This window comes from Dendrobates tinctorius, unplaced genomic scaffold, assembly GCF_039654945.1.
Source record: "Dendrobates tinctorius isolate UK_male_01 unplaced genomic scaffold, ASM3965494v1 ptg000041l, whole genome shotgun sequence".
Classification (NCBI taxonomy): domain Eukaryota; kingdom Metazoa; phylum Chordata; class Amphibia; order Anura; family Dendrobatidae; genus Dendrobates; species Dendrobates tinctorius.
The window spans coordinates 1,161,220-1,184,797 of NW_027361709.1; the positions used below are offsets into that span (position 1 = coordinate 1,161,220).

At 46.8% G+C, this 23,578-nt stretch overlaps 2 protein-coding genes across 3 annotated transcripts in view; one reads left to right on the forward strand and one right to left on the reverse strand.

The window, feature by feature from the left end:
• The window catches only part of THUMPD3 (THUMP domain 3 tRNA guanosine methyltransferase), a 252,936-nt gene that overhangs the window by 157,623 nt on the left and 71,735 nt on the right, over positions 1 to 23,578 (forward strand). The window lies entirely within an intron of this gene.
• SRGAP3 (SLIT-ROBO Rho GTPase activating protein 3) overlaps positions 1 to 23,578 on the reverse strand; it is a 106,041-nt gene that overhangs the window by 47,962 nt on the left and 34,501 nt on the right. For both annotated transcript variants that reach the window (XM_073574933.1, XM_073574932.1), the window contains exons 2-5: positions 20,479 to 20,674; positions 10,439 to 10,601; positions 4,092 to 4,154; positions 3,828 to 4,013 (exon numbers count right to left, since the gene is read on the reverse strand). In XM_073574933.1, the coding sequence (XP_073431034.1) occupies positions 3,828 to 4,013; positions 4,092 to 4,154; positions 10,439 to 10,601; positions 20,479 to 20,674 (608 nt within the window). The remainder of the gene's footprint in view (positions 1 to 3,827; positions 4,014 to 4,091; positions 4,155 to 10,438; positions 10,602 to 20,478; positions 20,675 to 23,578) is intronic.

A 23,578-nucleotide genomic window follows, 5' to 3' on the forward strand; every position in this document is an offset into this window, starting at 1 on the left:
TCCTCGAGATACGGGCGATCTGTCTCTCATTCATTGGGAGAGGCTCCTCAAGGACATGCCGATCCGGATTCAGACAGACAATGCCACAGCGGTAGCATATGTCAACCACCAAGTGGGAACACGCAGTTCCTCTGCTCTAGCGGAAGTGTCCAAAATTCTTCACTGGGCGGAGGTTTCAGTCCCAGCAATATCCACGGTGCACATTCCCGGCGTGGACAACTGGGCCGCCGATTTTCTCCCTGTGAATCGTTCTGATTCAGGAACAGGCACGATTACTCCGGAACTGAGGAGAGAGTCGATGGATGCAAAGAAACCCGGAACTAAAGTAGGGTCTTTTGGGGGTATGGACTCGAAGAAACGATCCCGTGGACGAGAAACGAACTCTATTTTGCATCCTGAGGATACAACAGCATCCCTGACCCAAGCGTCTTCTACTGAGGCAAGCCAGAAGTCTCTGAAGAAAAGGAGTCGACCGCCTAGTTGGTAAGGCACCTCGGGATTTCGTTGATAGTCATGCTGATGTGGACCGTCCAGATCTGGACCTGGAGGACCTGCCCTGGCAGGAGTGAGATCGCCAGGCGGGAGTGGGTCTGAAGGAGACTTTCTTCCTATCCTGACGTGCTTGCGGCCTTTGTTGGTTAGAAAGGGTTTGTGCCGTAGCGAAACGGCGGAAAGACCGAAAGGGCCGAAACTGACGCCTTGGAGGAGGACTACGAGGCTTGGATTGAGGGAGAAGAGAGCTTGTGCCTCCAGTGGTGTCCTTAATAATTTGGTCCAGTTGGGATCCGATGAGACGCACTCCCTGAAAAGGCAGATTGGTAAGGGACTTTTTTGAAGACAAATCCGCCTGCCAAGCCTTGAACCAAATAGTACACCGGATTGCAACCACATTGCTTGACGCCTGAGCTGCGCAAGACGCGGCATTCAATCGGGCAGAGAGCAGATAATCCCCTGCATGGGAAATCTGGTTGGCTAGTTCGGCCAATCGCTCTGGTTGGGCTCCACCAAGAATGCCTTGGCGGAGATCCTCTGCCCAAGTAGCTATGGCCTTTGCTACCCAAGAAGATGCAAAGGCTGGGCTTAGCACCGACGCAGCCGCTTCGAATGCTGACTTTGCTAAGGATTCTATGATCCTATCATTAGAATCCTTTAGAGACGCCACACCTGAAATCGGGAGGACCTCGTTGTTAGACAGTCTGGACATGGGTGCGTCTACAGAGGGGGAAGCCAACCAGTTTTCGGTGAGCTCTTTAGGAAATGGATACAGCACGCCGAGGCGCTTCCCTCTTTGAAAGCGCCTGGTCGGATTTTCTCTTTCCCTGGTAAGAATCTTGTCAAACTCATAGAGGGAGGCGAAGACTCTGGAAGGTGTTTCTGCCCATCTGAAAGAAACCTCCTGATCTGAGGGTTTCGCAGGGGAGTCTGAGATTTCGAAAGTGTGGTTAATCGCAGCAATGAGGTTCTGTACTGTAACCTTCAAGTCCGCGTCATGGTCCGAATCCAGCTCTAAAATCTCTTCGGATGGCGCATCCGAGAACGCTTCGCTTGACTCGGGTGAGGAGGCACTGGAAGGAGACTGCTGGGAAGAACTATGCGGTGAGATGGAGCGAGGAGAGGATTCCGGCCGGAGATCCTGTCTGGGACGTTTGCGGCTCCTGCTGGCTGGCTCAGATGGAGCCTCTTGAGACCTGCTGGACCCTGCAGAAGTGTCCAGGGGCAACTTATCAAGAACGGCCACCAGAGACTGAGACACCCTGGTGAGGTCTCCCACTGATTGTGATAGAGAAGAAGCCCAGGCAGGAATGGGGGGTTCACTCTCACGTGGAGCAATAGATGGCTCCTGGGCGGCATCGGGCTGCATGGGATTGCTGCAGTCTAGGCAGAGGGGAGTGGACTGACCTGAGGGAAGTTTGCGATTGCAAGAGGAACATACAAAGAACTTGACCAAAGTGCAAGTGGGAGCCGGAGGGCGGGCAGGATCAGGCTTAGAGTTAGACATAATGAAAGTCACTGAAGAAGTGCCGGAAGGTTGGGGGACAGAAGGCAGAGGGGGGGTGTCAGACTGCAGCTGCAGAGCTACTCACGGTCCGGTGTCCCCAAAAAGTGATGAAACACGGCTCGTCTGTCCAAGCAGGGCCCCAGCAGAGGCAAACGGTGTCCAGCTGACAGGCTGAGAAGATGGCGGCAGCCTGAGAGGAACAAGGAGGAACGCGCGCTTTCCGATGGAGAAGATGAGCGGAGCTAGCTTCTGAGGCCGAAGAAGGGACCGCCCGCTGGCCAACAACAGGCTATGTTATGGGACGGTGGGCGGCAGAGAACGGGCGGTAGAAAAGCCCGCCTGTGAGAAGAGGGAGAGAGCGGGGGGGCGTGGAGAAGGCCTGAAATGAAGCCGGGGCCTATATTAATAGCGGCGGCCGCCTGTCAGAGCGGGGCGGCGCGGAGGACCCGCAGCGCTGCCGCGGCCACCCACCTGGAGATCGGGCGGGAGAAGGCCGCCTAAGAATGAAGGCGGCTGCAGAGCAAGGCCCACACCGAAGCCAGGGCCTGGAACAAATGCGGCGGTCGAGACCGTGCAGTACTGCCGCAGCGACTGCCCCGAAGAATCCTGAAGCCGCCGAGGAGGACGCGACTCGGACCCTATACTTACCTGCGATTCGTTAACAGCGTCAATAAAGGTACCTGACATAATCCCACGCTGTCTGATCCGTCTTTTGTTGTGTCCGCGCCTCATCCAACCAACAGGCTCTGGTGGGCGAGTGGGTGGGAGACGGGGGGCGAGGACCATCTGGATCGCTGGCACGCACCTGTGCTAAGCTCTTGGTCCTGCTGCGGAGAACTATGAGGATACGGGGTGGCAGTACACGCCGTACTCATAGTCTCTTAGTGGGAGTACAGTTGTGACTATTCACACTTTATCCCTCCGGAAACCTGAAAAGGAACGACGCACACCGAGGTAGATAGGGGTCTAAAGAAAGACCCGTGTCCACCTCCTACTGACACTAAGCTAAACTGAGGAAATTAGTGCCGATCGGTGGGGTGTATACTGCGGAGGAGGAGCTAACATTTTTCTGTGCATAGTGTAAGCCTCCTAGTGGCAGCAGCATACACCCATGGTTTCTGTGTCCCCCAAAGAAGAGATAGAGAAATAAATGGTGAAATTCCCCGAATTGGAAAACATCTGATTATTTTGTAATCCGGAAAACAGAGCAGTCAGGATTAACTTGGGTTTTACTTATCTCTGGAGATATATTGTCCCACACTCGGTTTATTCCCCCCAGGCAGCCAATACCAGAAGCGAAAAGTACATAACTGAAGCTTAATCATTCTACGATAAAAGTTCTGCAACTTTCTAAGTTTGTCCATCATTTTCTCACCGTTCTCAAAATCTCTGCTTGCTGTCAGTGGATGGAATTATAAATATTTTTTTTTTACTTCCACAGACTGAAACAATTGTTAGATATATTATTTATACAGCTGTATCAAGTCCAGACTAGCAGTGCTGCTCACATAGGTGCAGGGTCCGTCACAGTGTATCAGAGCCACAAATAAGATGTCTATTCTCTGACAGCAAGCATAAATCATGAAAATGGTGAAAAACTGAAACACAAAGTACATTGGAAAATTGCATAACTTATTGTTATGGTACGATTACGCCTTTTTAGATGTATCATGCAGAAAATGTCTGTCTCTTTAAGACATAACGAGAAGATTTATGTGTGTGCATATATCTCTATATGTCTCCTTATTCCACTGTGTCTCCTGCCACGTCTGTGCCCTTTTACCCCTTCATGCCCGCAGTAATCTCCCACAGCACAGTGCCCCCCCACCTTCTCCTTCATCTTTTCAATCTTCTTGGCAGAGCTGCGTCGTTGTTGTCTGTCTTCGTGGCGCAGGGCGTTGGGCCCGAGCTCTGCAGATTTGCTGAACTGTTTCTCCTCCTGCTTCTCTGCGTCCTTCAGTTTGCTCTCAGCATTAATGCTTTCTACATGGTACATGTGATACGTCTTCATCACCTATGAAAGGTTTAAGCAGAAGGTGACTTACAGATCGAGACATAAAAAGTTTGAACTGCGAATATCCCCAGAACTTACTGTGTACAGCTCGTTTGTGACTTTTGCCAGCTCCTCGTGCATCTGCAAACCGATATCCTTACTCTGCAAGATACAGAGTAATTGTTAAATACACTGTATTTAAAGGAGAATGCAGCTAATTATTCCTGCACCATCATTTAATTGGAAACCTGTGGATGAAAGTCACCAATTAAATCAATGTGCACAAATCTATACAGTGTCATGTAATTGTTTGGGCACCCTAGGTCAAAACTACTGTTACTGTGAACAATTAAAGGGGTTCACCACTACTAGGACAGCCCTTTCTTAAACTAAAATGTTCAGCCCCGATAAAATAATAAGACTTATACTCTCCTCTCGTGCCGGCACCGTTCCAGCTGTGTCGGCACTCGCGGTCCCGGGGCTGTGATGTGGTGTGACACTGGCGACCAATCAGCGCTGGCGTCACTGTCTCCGCCTTCGGACAAACTGAACATGAAGAGGAGCAAGGGATCAGCTGTCGCCCGAATTTTCTCTTCATGTTCCGTTTGATGCCAGTGCTGATTGGGTGCCGGGCATCACGTGTCATTCCACCACATCACAGCCCCCCGGACCACGAGTGTCTACAACGCTTGAATGGAGACAGCATGGGAGGTGAGTATAAGCTTTATTATTTTATCAGGCACAACATTCAGTTTAAGACAGGGGGTTGTCCTAGTAGTGGGACTAATGTTAAGGATAACACATTTACTTTGTATTTAAAAAAAAAGTAAATAAATAAAATAATGTATATATGTATGTGTGTATTTGTGTATTTTTCGCTCCGGATTATAAGACACACCCCAAATTTTGAGGAGAAAAATAGGAAAAAAACTTTTTTTTAATAAAATGGTGGTGCATCCTATAATCCATGCGTCTTATTGCTTACCAGGGGTGGTGATGGAGGAGGCCGGAGTGGAACATTGCTGCTGGGATGAGGGGGTGTTTTGATGTGCAGCGTGCCGCTGCCGGTGTCTGATACTGCTGCCGCCCTCTGTCCCCTGATGCTTGCCACCACCGCCATTCTCTGTCCCCCGATGCCTGCTTGCCACCACCGCTGCACTCTGTCCCCCAGTGCTTGCCACCACTGCCGCGCTCTGTCCCCCGGTTCTTACCGCCACCGCCGCGCTCCTGTCCCCGGGTGTTTGCCGCCATCGCCGCGCTCTGTCCCGTTCAGCGTGGGGGGTCTCTGCCGCTCCATGCCTGCTTTCCTGTGTCTTTCTTCCTGGAAAATGGCCACGCAGATGGACATTTCGGCACTGAAATCTCGGAAGATGAGATTTCAGCGCTGAAATCTCATCTCCCTAGATTTCAGTGCCGAGATGTCCATCTGCGCATGCGCGGCGGCCATTTTCCAGGAAGAAAGACACAGGAAAGCAGGCATGGAGCGGCAGAGACCCCCCCACGCTGAACGGGACAGAGCGCGGCAGCGGAAGAAACTACCGGGGGACAGGAGCGCGGCAGTGGCGGTAAGAACCAGCAGACAGCGCAGTGGCAGCATCAGGGCACAGAGTGCCGCGGCAAGTACCCTCAGCGGCAGCGCAAAGGTATATCCTCTTTGTAAGACACACCCCCTTTTACCCCTCAATTTTGGGGGGAAAAAAGTGCGTCTTACAAAGCGGAAAATACGGTATACAGTGGGGCAAAAAAGTATTTAGTCAGTCAGCAATAGTGCAAGTTCCACCACTTAAAAAGATGAGAGGCGTCTGTAATTTACATCATAGGTAGACCTCAACTATGGGAGACAAACTGAGAAAAAAAAATCCGGAAAATCACATTGGTTTTTTTTCATTTTATTTGCATATTATGGTAGAAAATAAGTATTTGGTCAGAAACAAGCAATCAAGATTTCTGGCTCTCACAGACCTGTAACTTCTTCTTTAAGAGTCTCCTCTTTCCTCCACTCATTACCTGTAGTAATGGCACCTGTTTAAACTTGTTATCAGTATAAAAAGACACCTGTGCACACCCTCAAACAGTCTGACTCCAAACTCCACTATGGTGAAGACCAAAGAGCTGTCAAAGGACACCAGAAACAAAATTGTAGCCCTGCACCAGGCTGGGAAGACTGAATCTGCAATAGCCAACCAGCTTGGAGTGAAGAAATCAACTGTGGGAGCAATAATTAGAAAATGGAAGACATACAAGACCACTGATAATCTCCCTCGATCTGGTGCTCCACGCAAAATCCCACCCCGTGGGGTCAGAATGATCACAAGAACGGTGAGCAAAAATCCCAGAACCACGCGGGGGGACCTAGTGAATGAACTGCAGAGAGCTGGGACCAATGTAACAAGGCCTACCATAAGTAACACACTACGCCACCATGGACTCAGATCCTGCAGTGCCAGACGTGTCCCACTGCTTAAGCCTGTACATGTCCGGGCCCGTCTGAAGTTTGCTAGAGAGCATTTGGATGATCCAGAGGAGTTTTGGGAGAATGTCCTATGGTCTGATGAAACCAAACTGGAACTGTTTGGTAGAAACACAACTTGTCGTGTTTGGAGGAAAAAGAATACTGAGTTGCATCCATCAAACACCATACCTACTGTAAAGCATGGTGGTGGAAACATCATGCTTTGGGGCTGTTTCTCTGCAAAGGGGCCAGGACGACTGATCCGGGTACATGAAAGAATGAATGGGGCTATGTATCGTGAGATTTTGAGTGCAAACCTCCTTCCATCAGCAAGGGCATTGATGATGAAACGTGGCTGGGTCTTTCAACATGACAATGATCCAAAGCACACCGCCAGGGCAACGAAGGAGTGGCTTCGTAACAAGCATTTCAAGGTCCTGGAGTGGCCTAGCCAGTCTCCAGATCTGAACCTTATAGAAAACCTTTGGAGGGAGTTGAAAGTCCGTGTTGCCAAGCGAAAAGCCAAAAACATCACTGCTCTAGAGGAGATCTGCATGGAGGAATGGGCCAACATACCAACAACAGTGTGTGGCAACCTTGTGAAGACTTACAGAAAACGTTTGACCTCTGTCATTGCCAACAAAGGATATATCACAAAGTATTGAGATGAAATTTTGTTTCTGACCAAATACTTATTTTCCACCATAATATGCAAATAAAATGAAAAAAAAAACAGACAATGTGATTTTCTGGATTTTTTTTTCCTCAGTTTGTCTCCCATAGTTGAGGTCTACCTATGATGTAAATTACAGACGCCTCTCATCTTTTTAAGTGGTGGAACTTGCACTATTGCTGACTGACTAAATACTTTTTTGCCCCACTGTGTATATATATATATATATATATATATATATATATATATATATATATATATATATATATATATAAAAAAAAACATACATACATACATACACACACACACGTCATTGTCATTTTTTACATTTTAAAAATTATGAAAAGGAAAATGTGCCAATGCTAAAGACTGGACACCCTTGGAGATTTGTGTACTCAAATACCCTTAACCAAGGTTTCTTCTAAGCAGCTACCTAGCATTTTGAGATGAAAATGGTGGAGGCTCACAAAGCAGGAGAAGGTTATAAAAGGATAGCAAAGTGTTCTCAAGTTGCCCTTTCATTAGTTTGAAATATAATAAGAAATGGCAGTTACCAGGAACAGTGGAAGTCAAGATAAGGTCTGGAAAACCAACCAAAATTTCAGTAAGAGCTGCTTGTAGGATTACAATAGAGGCTAAGCAGAACCCCCACTTGAGTGCAAAAGACCTTCAGAATGATTTAGAAGAATCTGGAGTTGTGGTACATTGTTAAACTGTTCAGAGACAAGTGCACAAATATGGCCTTCATGGAAGAGTCATCAGAAGAAAACCTCTCCTGCATCCTCACCATAAAATTCAGTGTCAGAAGTGTGCAAAAGAACTTCTACACAAGCCTGATGCATTGTGAAAACAAGTCCTGTGGAACGATGAGGTTAAAATAGTAATCTGTGGCCACAATGATCAAAGTTACGTGTGGAGAAAAAAAGGGTACAGAATGTTAGGAAAAGAACATCTCGCCAGCCATTAAGCATGGGGGTGAATCAATCATGCTTTGGGGTTGTGTTGCCACCAATGGCACAGTTAACATTTCAAGGGTAGAGGGAAGAATGGTTTCAATGAATTTTCATCAAATTCTTGATGCAAACATAAAACCAACTGTAAAAAAAAAAAAGCTGAAAAGGATGGCTTCTACAAATGGATAATGGTCCTAAACAGACATCACAATCCACAATAGACAACCTCAAAAGGCTCAAGCTGAAGATTTTACAATGGCCCTCACAGTCCCCTGATCTGAGCATCAGTGAAAATCTGTGGCGAGACCTCAAAATAGCAGAGGATGCAAGACGACCCAGGAATCTCAGAGAACTGGAGGAATTCTCAAGGAAGAATGGAGGAAAATCCCTCAAACAAGAACTGAAAGACTATTGTCTGGCTATAAAAAGTGTTTACAAGCTGTGATATTTGCAAAAGGAGTGCTAATAGGTACTAACCATGCAGGGTGCACAAACTTTGCATTGGCCCATTATTTTTTTTGTAATTTTTAAAAAGCAATAAATGAAAATCTTTTTTTTTTTTTGCCTAAAATACAAAGGAAATGTGTCATCTGTAGACAGTTTAGAGATCATTTCATCTTCAACTTGCTTAACTGTTCACAATAACAATAATTTTAGCCAGGCGTGCCCTAACTTTTGCATGCCATTGTGTGTGTCATATATAGATAGATATATATATATATATATATATATATATATATATATAAAAGCAGCACCAAAATAGTAGTGGTGTGAACTGTTCAATAGCCTAGTGGCGTGGCAACATTTCGGATATGGCAATCCTTTCTCAAGTGCCACTAGGCTAATAAACAGTTCACACCACTACTATTTTGGTGCTGCTTTTTTTTTTTTTTTTCTATTATCTAAGGACATTAAGGTGTCTGGAGAAGCGTGCACTGCACTAAGGTATTTTGTGCTGTTCCTATTTTTTGCATATATGTATATATATAAAATTAGTGAGGATGTCACTGGTGTCATATGCGAGAGTCGCTATGTGTCCCCCAGGATGCGCACAGAAGTGTATTGAGGCCGCTGGAGTGCATTGCAGTCACAGGTATAGCTGTGATTGCAATGCAAAATAAAATTAAGTGTTGGTCTTGGACAAGCTATTTGTCCAAGGCAGATAAAAGAAAACCTGCTCTGGGATTTTATTTTTGAAACTGACTACATGATGGTAGTGGGGCGGTCCATTTCCTTTCCGGCCAGGTTTTCCTTGTGGCCTACGGCCACAGGTTCCGTGTAGTGACCCCTGAAGCAGAGGGTTGGGTGTGTCAGTTTGGTCTTTCAAGCATGCAGAGCAGAAGGCTCTGCAGAGCTCAGCCTGTGTGAGGTAACACAGCCAAGCAGTTCCAAAAGGCCTGGCACCCCTCAGCATGCCCACGGCAACCGATCCGGAGGATATTTTGTGCTGTGTATTTTCTGTGAGTTTGGACATTAAAATACGTTTTGCTTTGAACTTTGCAGGGTCACTGCCTCATCACTGCACAGTGTGGACACAGCTGCACTACAATATGTATATATATCTTCTTAATGCTAGTGAGTGTATATGAGCATGATGAAGAGGGTGATTCAAGATATAGCCCTCTAGTGTCCAACACAGTACCGGACTGAAAGAGTTGACATGGGGATAGTGAAGTACCTGCAATGAAAAGGACTTGTCCGGCAATACAGAGGCAGGATTCATGCTAAAATTATATCCAGTTTCTATAAGGAAGTTGCAGAATTTTTTATTGCACAATGATCAAGTTTTATTTATATTAAAACTAAGGAACAAAACCGCGGCAGAGAATGGTCACATGGCAAAGACATGGGCCATGTGTTAACACTCAGCAGAGATGGAACACATGCAGAGAGCGTGGCATATGGCAGAGATGGGGCACGCGATAAAGAACAGGGCACATAGAGCGCGGCACATGCACAGGCGTGGCACACGGCAGAGCGTGGCACATGCATAGCCGTGTCACATGCATAGAAGTGTCACATGGCAGAAAACTGGGCACACACCAAAGACGTCACATGTGCATAGACAGTGCACAGAGATGGAGCACACAGCATAGTCAAGGCACATAGCAAAGAATGAGGCACACAGTAGCGACAGGGCACATGTATAGACTGGGCAAATAGCAGAAATGGGCCACACAGAAAAGACTAGGAACATGTATAGACTGGGCACATGGCAGAGACAGTAGCCACGGCAAAGACACAGGCCACACAGCAGATGCCAGCCTGAGACCACAATGTGGACTCGAATGTGCCTCCTTGTGACCCGACATTGTGCGGTGGGAGCCTCCACCATGAAGAAGGGGAAGCAGCTGGAAAACATTCTCACCTTCTTAAAGAGTCTAATGACGTCCTCGCTGATGTGTGACAGCCGGACGATAACATTATTGAGGAAGAGGTCATTCAGTGTGGCGTGGTCCTTGCTCTCACGCCGGGTCTGGGACAAAACCAGATACCAGCAATTCACAGGAGAGAGGAGATGCTGATCCTTCCTGAAAACCCCAAAAAATACAGACCATTGAGGTTAGCAGAAAACACTTGCCCTTTCAGGGTTCATTCCTTATGAGAAATGCCTTTAATTACTGTAGTAATAATAATAATAATAACATTTATATAGCGCCAACATATTCCGCAGCGCTTTACAGTTTAACAGTTTCAAAACACAAGTCATAAGTAACAACGTTAACAATACAATAATTAAAGCAAAATAAGATGAAATAAGACGACCCTGCTTGTGAGAGCTAACAATCTACAATGAGGTGAGGGAGATACAGAGTACAGGTGTGTATTTACGATGGTGTATTTACAATGATGGTCCAGCCATCTTGAGGGAGTGAGGGATGGATGGAGATAGAGAATGGGCTACACACGCACACTTACACATAGAATGACTTTGATTAGTGAACGTGATAGGCCGCTCTGAACAAATGTGTTTTGACGGAGCGCCTAAAACTATGCAAATTGTGGTTAGTTCTAATTTCTTGGGGTAGAGCATTCCAGAGGATAGGAGCAGCAAGGGAGAAGTCTTGGAGTCGGGAGTGGGAGGTATGGATTAGTGCAGAGGTTAGTCGAAAGTCGTTTGCAGAGCGCAGCGATCGGCTAGGCCGATAGACAGAAATGATGGAGATGTAGGGGGGTGCCGCACTGTGGAGAGCTTTGTGGGTGAGAACAAGTACTTTGAATTGGATCCTGTAATGAATGGGCAGTCAGTGTAATGACTGACAAAGAGCGGACATGTCCGAGTACCGATTAGCCAGATGGACGACCCAGGCCGCTGCATTAAGTATTGACTGGAGAGGGGATAGTCGAGTGACGGGGAGGCCAATTAATAGAGCGTTGCAGTAATCCAGGCGGGAGTAGATCAATGCTACAGTGAGGGTTTTTGTTGATTCCATGGTGAGAAAAGGGCGGATTCTAGAGATGTTCTTTAGGTGTAAGCGGCAAGAGCGGGCAAGAGATTGTATATGGGATGTGAAGGAGAGATTGGTGTCAAACATAACACCCAGACAGCGCGCCTGCTGCCGGGGTGTTATTGTGGTACCATCTGTTGTGAGTTCATTCTCTGGTTCACCAGTTGTGAGTTCCCCTTCTGGACTCCCTCTGGTGGTGACGGGAGGTGGTGCGGCTGGTTTGATCGGTGGAGATCTGCCACCTGAGAATGAGGATGACGATTGGATCTCAGGATTCTCAGATTGGATTTAAGACAGCCGACGCCCTATTCAGTTGCTGGTGATTCCTTCTGGCTTGTCAGCTCTTGGTTTTCAGCTCTGTTCCAGTCATCTAAAGCTAAGTTTTTCTGCTAATGTTCACACTTGATTTTGTTGGTCTATTCAGTTTTTTGTGTGGTCTGCCAGCCCCGGCTGGAGGCTGAGCTGAATTTCCACTCTTATTTATCAGTGTTTTGGCAATTGGCTTTTTGTCCCTTACTAGTTCAGTCTCTTTTTGCTCTGTCTCAGAATATTTCAGAGTGCTGATATAGTGGGAGAAGTCTAGTGACTTCAGGGTTAATTTTGCTATCAGAAGTGTTGGACATTATTTTTGTAGGGTTTTTTGCAGGTTGCAGACAGTGTCTTCCCTTTCTTTTCCTGTCTAGTTAGTTTGGGCCCCATCATTTGCTCAACCTATTTTCCTGCCTGTGTTTGTGCCTTCATCTTGTTTCACCGTCAATACATGTGTGGGAGTATCTATTCCTTTGGGGTCTGCTCTGGGGCAGTTAGTTTTCCCTTTTCTTGCTTATGTAGTCCTCCAGCTGTGACGAGGCGTCTAGGTTCATCGTAGGCACGCTCCTCTGCTACTGCTAGTTGTGTGGTAAGATCAGGGATCTGCAATCTGCATAGTTACCAACCACTCTGGTTTTCTGTGGCTTGGCTTGTTTTGCCTTTTTCTCCTCGGTGACCCATTCATAACAACCACGGAGAGGGAAACGTCAGATTTAGGGAGGTTAGTAGACGGCGGGAGCAGAAGTTGTTCAGTTTTGGAGAGGTTGTGTTTCAGATAGAAAGTGGACATGATATTGGAGACTGCGGACAGACAGTCTCTGGCGTTCTGTAGTTCAGCGGGGGTAAGGTCGGGGAAGACGTATATAGTTGTGTGTCTTCAGCATAAAGATGGTACCAAAAGCCACATCTGCTAATGGTCTGTCCAATTGGGGCTGTGTCGAGAGAGAAAAGAAGGGGCCAAGGACTGAGCCCTGAGGTACCCCGACAGCAAGAGGAAGAGGAGATGACGTGGAGCCAGAGAACAAAACACTGAAGGAGCGGTCAGAGAGATAGGAAGAGAACCAGGAGAGAGCAGTGTCCTTAATGCCTAGTGACTGGAGCCTAGAGAGTAGGAGATGGTGGTCAACAGTATCGAAAGCTGCAGATAGGTCAAGAAGAATGAGCAGAGAGAGGTAACCGTTACGTTTTGCTGTCAGGTCATTGGTCACTTTCATGAGTGCAGTTTCAGTCGAATGTAGGGGGCGGAAGCCGGACTGTGAAGGGTCTAGAAGGGAGTGAGTGGAGAGGTAACGGGTAAGGCGGGAGTAGACTAGGCGTTCCAAAAGTTTAGAGATGAAGGGGAGATTGGAGACTGGTCTGTAGTTGTTTGTGCAGGATGGGTCGAGAGTGGGTTTCTTTAGTAATGGAGTAACAATGGCGTGTTTGAAGGAGGATGGGAAAATGCCCGAGGAGAGGGAGAGATTAAAGATTGTAGTTAGGTGGGTTGTGACGACTGGAGAGAGACTGGAGGAGATGTGAGGGAATGGGGTCGGTAGTGCATGTAGTCGGACGAGAAGAGAGGAGTCTGGAGACTTTTTTTTCTGTGATGGTATCAAATGTGGAAAGTGAGCCAGGGGAGATGCAGGAAGGGATGGGAGTCACAGCAATTGGTGGTTGGGAGCAGGTTTCCTGACAGATATTATCTTTTTTTTTCTGTAAAGTGGGAGGCCAGGTCATCAGCATCAGCATGTCTTTGATAGGGGCTTGTGCTTTTGGCCTGAGGAGGGAGTGAAAAGTGTCAAAAAGTTTCTTGGGGTTGTTGGCTAGTGAGGAGATCAAAGTGGTGAAGTAGGTCTGTTTGGCGAGGTGACGGGCAGCGTTCTAGGTTCTTAAAATAAATTTGAAGTGGATGAAGTCTTCTGATGTGCGGGTTTGGGCGATCAGCAAGCCTAGAGCATCGCTGGAGAAGTTGAGTTTGCTATGTGAGCCAGGGCTGTTTTACTCTGTGCTTGGAGGTTCTGAGGGTGAGGGGAGCTACTTGGTCAAGGGTGCTTCTAAGAGTGTCGTTGTAGTGATGAACAGCCAGATCAAGACAGGAAAAAGAGGAGATTGGGGACAGTGATGAGTGTAGGGAATCTGAAAGTGTCTGAGGGTTAATGGCTTGTAGATTTCTGACTGTGTGGTAGGTAGGAGTGAGCTGGGGTAGGTGAGGATTTGTGAGCGTGAAGGAGAGAATGTTGTGGTCAGAGAGTGGAAGCGGTGAGTTATTTAGGTGGGAGATTGAACAGAGCCGGCCAAAGACCAGATCAAGGCTGTTATCGTCCTTGTGTTTCTCAGAGGTTGAAAGCTGCGAGAGGCCTAGAGAGGTGGTTAGTGATAGAAGCTGGGATGCAGATGTGGAAGTAGGGCTGTTAATGGGGATGTTGAAGTCTCCCAGGATGAGGGTTGGAAGTTCTGAGGACATGAAGTGCGGCAGCCAGGCTGAAAAGTGGTCAAGGAAGTGGGTGGGTGAGCCTGGGGGCCGGTATATGACCGCTACCCTGAGGGGGAGGGGACGGAAGAGCCTGATGCTGCGGACCTCTAAAGAAGGGAATAAGAGTGATGGAACTGGGGGGATGACCTGGAAAGTGCATTGTGGGGACAGGAGTATGCCGACTCCACCACCATGTCTGTTTGTGGGTCTCGGGGAGTGAGAGAATTGTAAGCCACCGTAGGAAATGGCAGCAGGAGACAGTGTCAGAATCCTGAATCCAGGTTTCAGTGAGGGCCAACAGATTAAGAGAGTTGTTCAGAAAGTAGTTGTGTAGGAAAGTAAGCTTGTTACAAGCAGACCGTGGATTCCAGAGGGCATAATTATTATTATTATGCATTTATGTAGCGCCATTTATTCTATGGCGCTTTACATGTGAAAAGGGGAAATATAGACAAGTATAATAAACATGTGTAAGACAAGGGACACAGAAGTACATAAGGAGAGGGGACCCTGCCCCGCGAGGGCTCACAGTCTACAGGGATGGGTGGGGATACACTAGGAGAGGGTAGAGCAGGTCGTGCGGTGGTACAGTAGACCAAGGATCATTGCCGGCTGTAGGCTTGTCAGACCAGGTGGGTCTTCAGGTTCTTTTGAAGGTTTCCGTTGATGGTGAGAGTCTATTGTGTTGCGGCAGAGAGTTCCAGAATATGGGGGAAGCACGGGAGAAGTCTTTATGCAGTTGTGGGAAGAAGAGATAAGGGGAGAGTAGAGAAGGAGATCCTGAGATGATCGAAGGTTGCGTGCGGGTAGGTACCTGGAGACCATGTCACAGATGTATGGAGGAGACAGGTTGTGGATGGCTTATGTCATGTTAATGGTTTTGAATTGGAGCCTCTGGGCAATAGGAAGCCATTGAAGGGCCTGGCATAGGGGGGAGGCTGGGGATTAGCGGGGAGACAGGTGGATTAGTCGGGCAGCAAAGTGTAGGATGGACTGGAGTGGTGCCAGAGTGCTAGAGGGGAGGCCAGAGAGTAGGAGGTTGCAGTAGTTGAGGCGGGAGATAAGAGCATGCACTAGTGTTTTTGTGGTTGAGGAATGAGCGGATCCGGGAAATATTTTTGAGTTTGAGGCGGCAGGAGGACGCGAGGGTTTGGATATGTGGTTTGAAAGCGAAGGCAGAGTCGAGGATCACCCCAAGGCACAGAGCGTGCGGGACTGGGGAAAGAGAGCAGCCATTGACATTGATGGATAGGTCTGGTGGAGGGGTAGAGTGAGATGGGGAAAGATGATGAATTCTGTTTTGTCCATGTTCAGTTTGAGAAAGCGAGCAGAGAAGAAGGCTGAGATAGCAGACAGACAATGTGGGATTTCAGTCAGTAAGGAGGAGAGGTTGGGTCCAGATAGGTACATCTGCGTGTCATCGGCGTAGAGGTGATACTGCAAACCGTGGGATTCTATGAGCTGTCCCAAGCCGAAGGTGTAGATGGAGAATAGTAGGGGTCCTAGGACAGAGCCTTGAGGATCACCGACAGACAGGGGGCGAGGGGAGGAGGTGGTGTGTGAGAGGGAGACACTAAATGTTCGGTCTGTTAGGTATGAGATCCAGGATGGGGCCAAGTCTGTGATGCCAAGAGATGAGAGAGTCTGTAGCAAATTAAAAGATGGAGATGAGGGAGTGCAAGTAATATTAATAAGATTATTATGGTTTCGATATGAGGTAGGGGTTGAGGTTGGGGGATGGTGGACCAGGGTTGGGGGAGATGTCCCCTGAAATCAGTAGGAGTAGGAAGATAAAGAGCAAATAGTTGTTGGAATTGTAAGTAGTTTTTTTCTGCGATGTATTTGGGCAAAATGGGCTGAGGTTTCTCAGGAAGGTGAGGAGTGCATGGGAGCTGTACATGGGAAAGAGAAGTATAGAGGGGCTGATGTGTATGAGTCGTGATGGAGGGGGGATAGGGTGGTGAATGTGGATGGCAAGGGAACACAGGAGGATAAAAATAAAGCACATGGTTAAAGGGAAGAGCAAAGTGTGGGTTACCTGACTCCTGCCCTAACTGCCATGTATAACTGCCGTTTTCCTGATGCTTAGCTTCTGGGATGCTTGCTTGCGTGCTGCACCCCACACTGCGTGCTTCCCGTTAGGAACTACTACATATATAGGCCACAGTACAGGGTCAGTAGAGAGGGATTGTGGGAGCTGGTTGGGTATAATTTGGCAGCTGTGGCCAGCACACTAGGGGATGGTTAGATGATCAAAGGCACTAGACCAGGCTGTGTCAATATGCTATAGCACCTTCCACCTGATAAGATCTAGAGAGGCCCCAGTCACGGATCTAAAGCAGTAAGTATTACATACAGTGCAACAAATGAATTATACCAAAGCTTTCGCAAGCACATTAAAATATGCAGCAAAATGGTAAAGCAGCAGAAGTATTGAGTTGTACCATTTAATGTAATATTCAGTGTTTCTAGCATTGTGCATGCCTCCTGATGGCACCAGCTTATACCCAAGGTCCTGTGTAATACTATGGCATTTGCCATATTTTACATAATTTTTGGTCCCCTTGATGCTGCTGGGATGGGATCAGGACAGAATCAGTCTACTCCTCCCTCTGACAGCTGAGCTTACAGAGAATCAGTCTTCTCCACTATACTGCCATGTACTACAGAGCCCCCAGTCCTTCCCCGACCAGCAGGCAGAAAGCTATTCCTATTGGCTGCCGGTCAGAGGGGTCAGTATGCAGAGACTTGGCTTGAAGGGGAGTGACTGAGCATGTGCGACCACCAGCAGTTAGCTCATTAGTTGGACGTCCACACTATGAGCACCAGGTGGTGCTATAATCTAAGAAAATGGCATAACTCTGCAAATATGGCAATTACTATTCATGTCTAATTCCTTGAGCCATTCTGATATGCTGGGTTGTGAAATATTCCCTTTAGTCATTTTTTTACCCATTTCTGTTTAGGGATGAGCTAAGTGACCTCTAATATGATCGTCATTACAGTTCCCATATTGGGGGGTGGGTGTCAAACCAAACTCCCAAGTGACACAATGATACATTGTCTAATAGTGATACATTGTCACTGCTAATATCACTGCACAAGTTGCCAACTCGGCCTTTACTGATTCTAGGAAAGTTATGTAACAATGCCTATGGGAATTTAATGGAGGCCCCACATATTACTATTCAGCTTTCCCATTATATGCCGTTACTGTTTCTGCTGGAAATGAATGCTGCACTGTGTGACTCCACCTGAGCAGTAAATGCATCAGTAGATCAGCCAGGATTTAAGCTCATCGCCGCCCTCTGATAATAAACGCTAAGGGTATGTGCACACTTTGCGGTTTCTGCTGCGTTTCCGCAGCGTTTTTGGCTCTGCAGAAACGCAGCAGATTTTGCTGCGTTGTACAGTACCTTTATTTCCTATGGAAATAAAAAAAAGCTGTGCACATGCTGCGTTTTTTTCCGCGCGGTTTTGCTGCGGTTTTCAAAACGCAGCATGTCAATTGTTTGGTGCAGAAACGCTGCAGTTTTACACCTCATCCATTATGAGGTGTAAAACCGCAGGGCAAAACCGCATAAAAAACGCAGATAAACCGCAGAAAAACCGCAGCACTTTGTCCTGCGGATTTCCTGCAGTTTTCTCTACAAAATCCGCAGAGACAAAAAACTATGTGTGCACATACCCTGATTCTCATCTGGACGGGAAATCAATGGAAACTCAGTTTAGTAATTAACTGATGACAATCGCTACTGGAATAAGACATGCACAGAAAGATGGATGTCACAGCAGTGCCATAACTTAAGGGGAACTACAAGCTCCAGCATACAAAAGAAACTTGGGATATACACCAAGGCAGGGATCAGCCACCTGTGAAACTTCAACTATTGTGAAACTACAACTCCCAGCATGCCACGACTGCCACAACCTGTCAGGGCATGTTGGGAATTGTAGTTTCAGAACAGGTGTAGTGCCGCAGGTTGATGATTTCTGCAGGAACATATGAGGGCCCTACAACAAAATCAAAAAGGGGCCAGCTGTCATTTGCAATGCCTACATCTTTATTTCCAGTTCATTGCCACCCACCTGAGATCCCCCACCGCAAGCCCCTGATACAATAGTTATGGTATATCTGCATTTTAGGAAAGCTCCCCCATAGTGTAATCACATCAGCACCAGAGAAAAGAGTCACAGCCAAGGGGCCCAAAGCCCTCACGGCCATAGACAAGACAGCGGCCCTACAGGCAGCAGGTGATGACTGCGGGGCATCCGAGCACAGTGTAAATAAACACCAAGGCTGTTGAGTCGGTAAACCAAACCTCGGACGCCTCACTTTCTCCGACTCCACAGTCCCGGTCACTACTGAGCATGTGCATAAAGTGCAGCACAGATCCATCTCAACTAGAAGTCGAGATCCTCAGATGAGGAACAGAACAGACATTTACAGCACATCCTGCATTGTACGACTGCTCCTAATATTATATATGATAGGAGTCGGAGTCAGTCCATTTTATACCGACCTAGACTCCACAGCCCTGGTTCACACATGCACACAAGTTTTCTTCTACAGATCATCTGCTGTTAATACACATCAAAATCTGCATTTATTACACAAGAATTTGCATTAAATTTCACCATTGTCAATACTAAAATCCGCAGCATAAATGGACGTGCTGCAGACTTAATATCGGCAGCTCTGCTCATTTCCTGCTGCAGAATTTTTCCAAAGCTTGTCAGTAAAATTTAGTAGTCACTCACTTTGATACAGTGCTGCAGATTTTCAACTCAGAAAACTTGCAGCATATCCACCACATGTGAACATAGAGTAAGAACTCACAGTAAGGGTTTTCTGCAGACCCTCTATATGGATTTGTGAATGGAAAATCCAAAGCAGAAAACGGTAGCAGATAAATGGATGAGATGTTCATAAACTCACCTGCGCGCTGCTTCATTTTTGTCTTTATTTGCAGCATGTCGGTTTATGTTGTGCAGGTTTAGTGGATTCTCCCCATTAGGCTACGGTCACACTCTCAGTATTTGGTCAGTATTTTACATCAGTATTTGTAAGACAAAAGCAGGAGTGGAACAATCAGAGGAATAGTATCATAGAAACACGTCACCACTTCTGCATTTTCCACCCACTCCTGGTTTTGGCTTACAAATATTGACGTGAAATACTGACCAAATACTGAGCGTATGAACGAAGCCTTAAAGTTAAAATCTTCCATAACCCATAATGAAATGCGTAAGGAGAATTCACAAGGTGAATTTCAAATCCATACACTTTTTTACTTTTTGTATCCTTAGGGAATGTGCACACAATAAGTATCTAGTGCAGAAATTTCTGTATCTCTTGACAACAAAAAAAGCTGCTCAAAATAAGTGTTTTTTTTTCATGGATTTTTGGTGCAGATTTTTCCCCACTCATTAGTATGAATGAAAACTGCAGCAAAAGCCCTGAATTAACATGCTGCAAATAAATCTGTCACGTGTCTATGAAACTTCAAGCTTCTTAAAAAACGTTGCTGCCATCAGGAACCCCCTGAGGTTTTGTGACAAATCTGCAAGATGTGCACAGGCCCTTAAAGGCAAATCTGCTCTGAAATCCAGATGATTTGTTCAGTTCTTGATGTTCCAGATGTTTTGGCAGTGTGTATTTACGGTGAGGTTCGCCGCTCATCCGTGCCCTCAGTCCCGACGACTCTGCATTGTCTGCTGATGCCATCGCTCTTTCAGGTAGGGGTTAACGGGGCGTAGGGCACCACTTTGGATTGTACCCCTTTCTTTGACACCAGCTTTTCATGATCTTACACTCTATAATATAGGACATGTTCCAAAACTAATCCCCCTCCCCATAGATATTACTGTGGACGGATACATCTGCACTGGAGCACAGGTAGCAGTCACAGCCATGTCCTGAGGTTTAAAGGGATCCAAAATGGCTCGTGGTTGGTTCCTGATTTTGTGCCTCTGTTCAAGGTAACACCCTGGTGGCATGACATTACCCCGGTCCACATGTGATCACGTTCTCGGCTCGCCCAGCTTGCCGCACATAAAGGATGAGTTATTTGAAGACTTTCATGCCTCAAAATATCTGAAAATGACAGGTTATTACACTACGCGCCCACTGCTTATCTAGAGGGCACTGGCTGCACCACGTGCTGGGACATTAACCCCTCATTTCCCACTGCTTACTTGAAGTGATGCTGTTCCCGAGCGTTGCGGACCTTGGAGGAGAACCTCTCGGCCAGTTTCTCCAAGCTGCGGGAATATTCCAGTTCGATCTCGGCCTTTCTGCGGAAAAACTCTTGTAAGTCCTGGAGAAGTGACAGCCGGGACTCAGATTGCTGCTCCAGGCACTTAAACTGTTCCACCAGCTGGCTGCGGATCTCTGCGGAGAAGGAAACACATAAATGGACGGTCAGACGCGCTGCCCTCGAGGACGACCATTAATAACTTGGCTGGCAGGAGATGAAGCCTTGAGAAAGAGGTCACCTAATTACAGTGTACGAGAGGCTTCACGTGTCCTCCAGAACAAGGAGCCTCAATGTCATACACAGAGGTAACCACAAAGTACCAAGGAACGTGGCGCCGTCACACGACAGCGGACATTGCTGTCTGTTTCCATACACAACATGACCTTCCAAGCTTTATTACATGAGAGCAAACACTGCCATCTCCATATATAACAGGACCTTACAAGCTTTGATACGACAGTGAACACTGCTGACTGTTTCCAGATACATCAGGAGTTTCCAAGCATTGCTCATATGAGAAAGGACACTGCTGACTGTTTCCATAACCACAATACTGCTTCCATGAGCAATGTTGGTACTCCTAGAACCACAAGAACAGTGATTTCATGCTGCAGCAAGTGTGCTGTGCACTGGAAAATATCTTCCACCACAGTGAAGACTTTTGTGTTTTCGTCCCTGAAATGTTCCTATATCTTAAGGTCAACTGTATTTTGGGCTTACAGTTTCCCATAATTTCTGTCACTCGGCTCCGTCAATCTCTGGTAAAATGTATCAGCCGTAGTTACAATCATTCTGTTCATCATGGGGGCCGCCTGCGGCTCCACATCTGGTCCTTGCTTTGGCTTCTTGTCAGGACCTTGGACAGCTGCCCTAGAATTTCCTCAGGGCCTCCCCCACCTACTCCATACTGTGTCCTCCTAACTATCGCCCCCTGACAGAAGGATACGAGACCCCCAAGTTACAATATCAGCGTGTTCTAAGGACAGATTCACATGTTTGATGTTCATGGTCCAAGTACGGACCAGCTGTGGGTCTCCTGACCTGAACACCACATATATATGCCTTTAGGGCTTGTTCACACCGTGAATGTCGGACGTGTGACTGACCTTATCATAGCCAGATCAGGATTCTATGATCCAAGGACATTTATTATCCCAAACAACAAGGCCTAATCCAGTTCTAATAAGCTCTGTACACTACAACCCTCAACGGGACCCATCAACCAGGTCCTAATACAAGTCTATTATACTCTATACCAGTGTTGCCCAACTCCAGTCCTCAAGAGCCACCAACAGGTCATGTTTTCAGTATATATTTAGTATTGCCAGGTGATAATTATATTCTTGACGGGCAAGAATTCCATCACCTGGGCAATACTAAGGAAATCCTGAAAACATGACCTGTTGGTGGCTCCTGAGGACGAGAGTTGGGGAACACTGCTCTATACACTACAACTACCAACATAACCCATCCACTGAACATGTCCTAATACAAGTCTGCTATACTCCACACACTACAACCCCCAACATGACCTGATCAATGGAGATACTAACATATATCTAGGATACTATCAGGGGCATCACACAGATCTTTGGGGCCACCCTGTGTCACGCTGCCTCGGTCCTCGCCCTTCGTCTCATTCTGGGGATTGGTTACAATCCTCTGATCTGATATAATTGCCATTTGAGCCGCATGTGTCTCGTCCCCAGGAGACCGCAAATGCCGCATATCAGAACGATAAAAGCTGCGCTACATTGAGCGATCTGCCGGGGATTCCCTGAGCTTTGTGTCCCTGCAGATAACCTGACACCCCGCACCCTGTGCTGCCCCTTTAAATCTCCCCTTTCCGGCTCCTAATTTAGTTCCAAGTGATTTTGTAATCTGTAATTAGCGGCTCTGCGGGGAGCGTTGGAGGGGGAAGCGGCTGCAGAACAAAACAGGATCTGAGGAGGAAGCCACCATCACAGGAGAGCCTTGGTGTTAGATCTCTGCTTGCTGCCAGACACATCAATTACAAGCTCTGATGATTCTCCATTACAGAGCCCCAGTAGCAGCACAGCCACCCCATCTATGGGAAATTGCCAAAAATGAGTCTGATTAGCTGAAGGTTTGTTACAATGTATCCAGTCAGGACAATCCTCTGTGACCTAAACAGCCAGGACCCCGGACTGATACTTTGTAACAAACTATCAGGAGGGAGATTTGTGCTGCTGATTTGTTTAGCTCACAGAGCATTGTCTAGGCTGGATGTAATTGTAACAAATCCTCAGCTGTGAGGTCTGTAAACAAGCGACAGCAAGCAGAGATAATGAAAATGGAGAGCTGGAGAAAAAACAACAAAACGGTACATAGTGGTAATGACAGAATTTTGTATGGCACTGAATTATTTTATATATACTGCTCAAAGAAATAAAGGGAACACTTAGGATCCTATGTTTAAGTGTTCCCTTTATTTGTTTGTCAAAAAAAGAGGAAAAAAAAAAAAGACAGGGTTTTTCAATGTATCCGTGCTGACCACACAAGGACAGAATTATTCTTCAAAGCTTAAGGCTGGGTTCACACGTGGCGTTTTTTTTGCGTTTTCGATTTTGCCGCGAAAAATAAGCATCCCATGCATTCCTATGGGATTCCGCAATGCTGTGCTAATGCTGCGATTTTTACCGCGGCGGAATTGCTTCGCGGTAAAAAACGCAGCATGCTCATTAATATCGCGGCGATCCCGCACCCATAGGAATGCATTGTTCTGCTTACTTTCCGCATGTGGCTGTGCACACCATGCGAAAAGTAAGCAGAACATTTGCGGATGGTACCCACGGTCCGGAGGAGAGGAGACTGTCCTCCGGGCTTTGGGTACCATATCCCTGTAAAAAATAGAATTTAGGCTATGTGCCCACGTAGCAATTCTGAAGCAGAATAAACCTGAGCAGAATCGCACACCCTGCTCCCGGGAAAATGCATGCGTTTTTTGACGCGCTTTTGTAAGCGTTTGTCAAGCGTTTTTTCATGCGTTTTCCTAAGCGTTTTTGCCAATATAATTG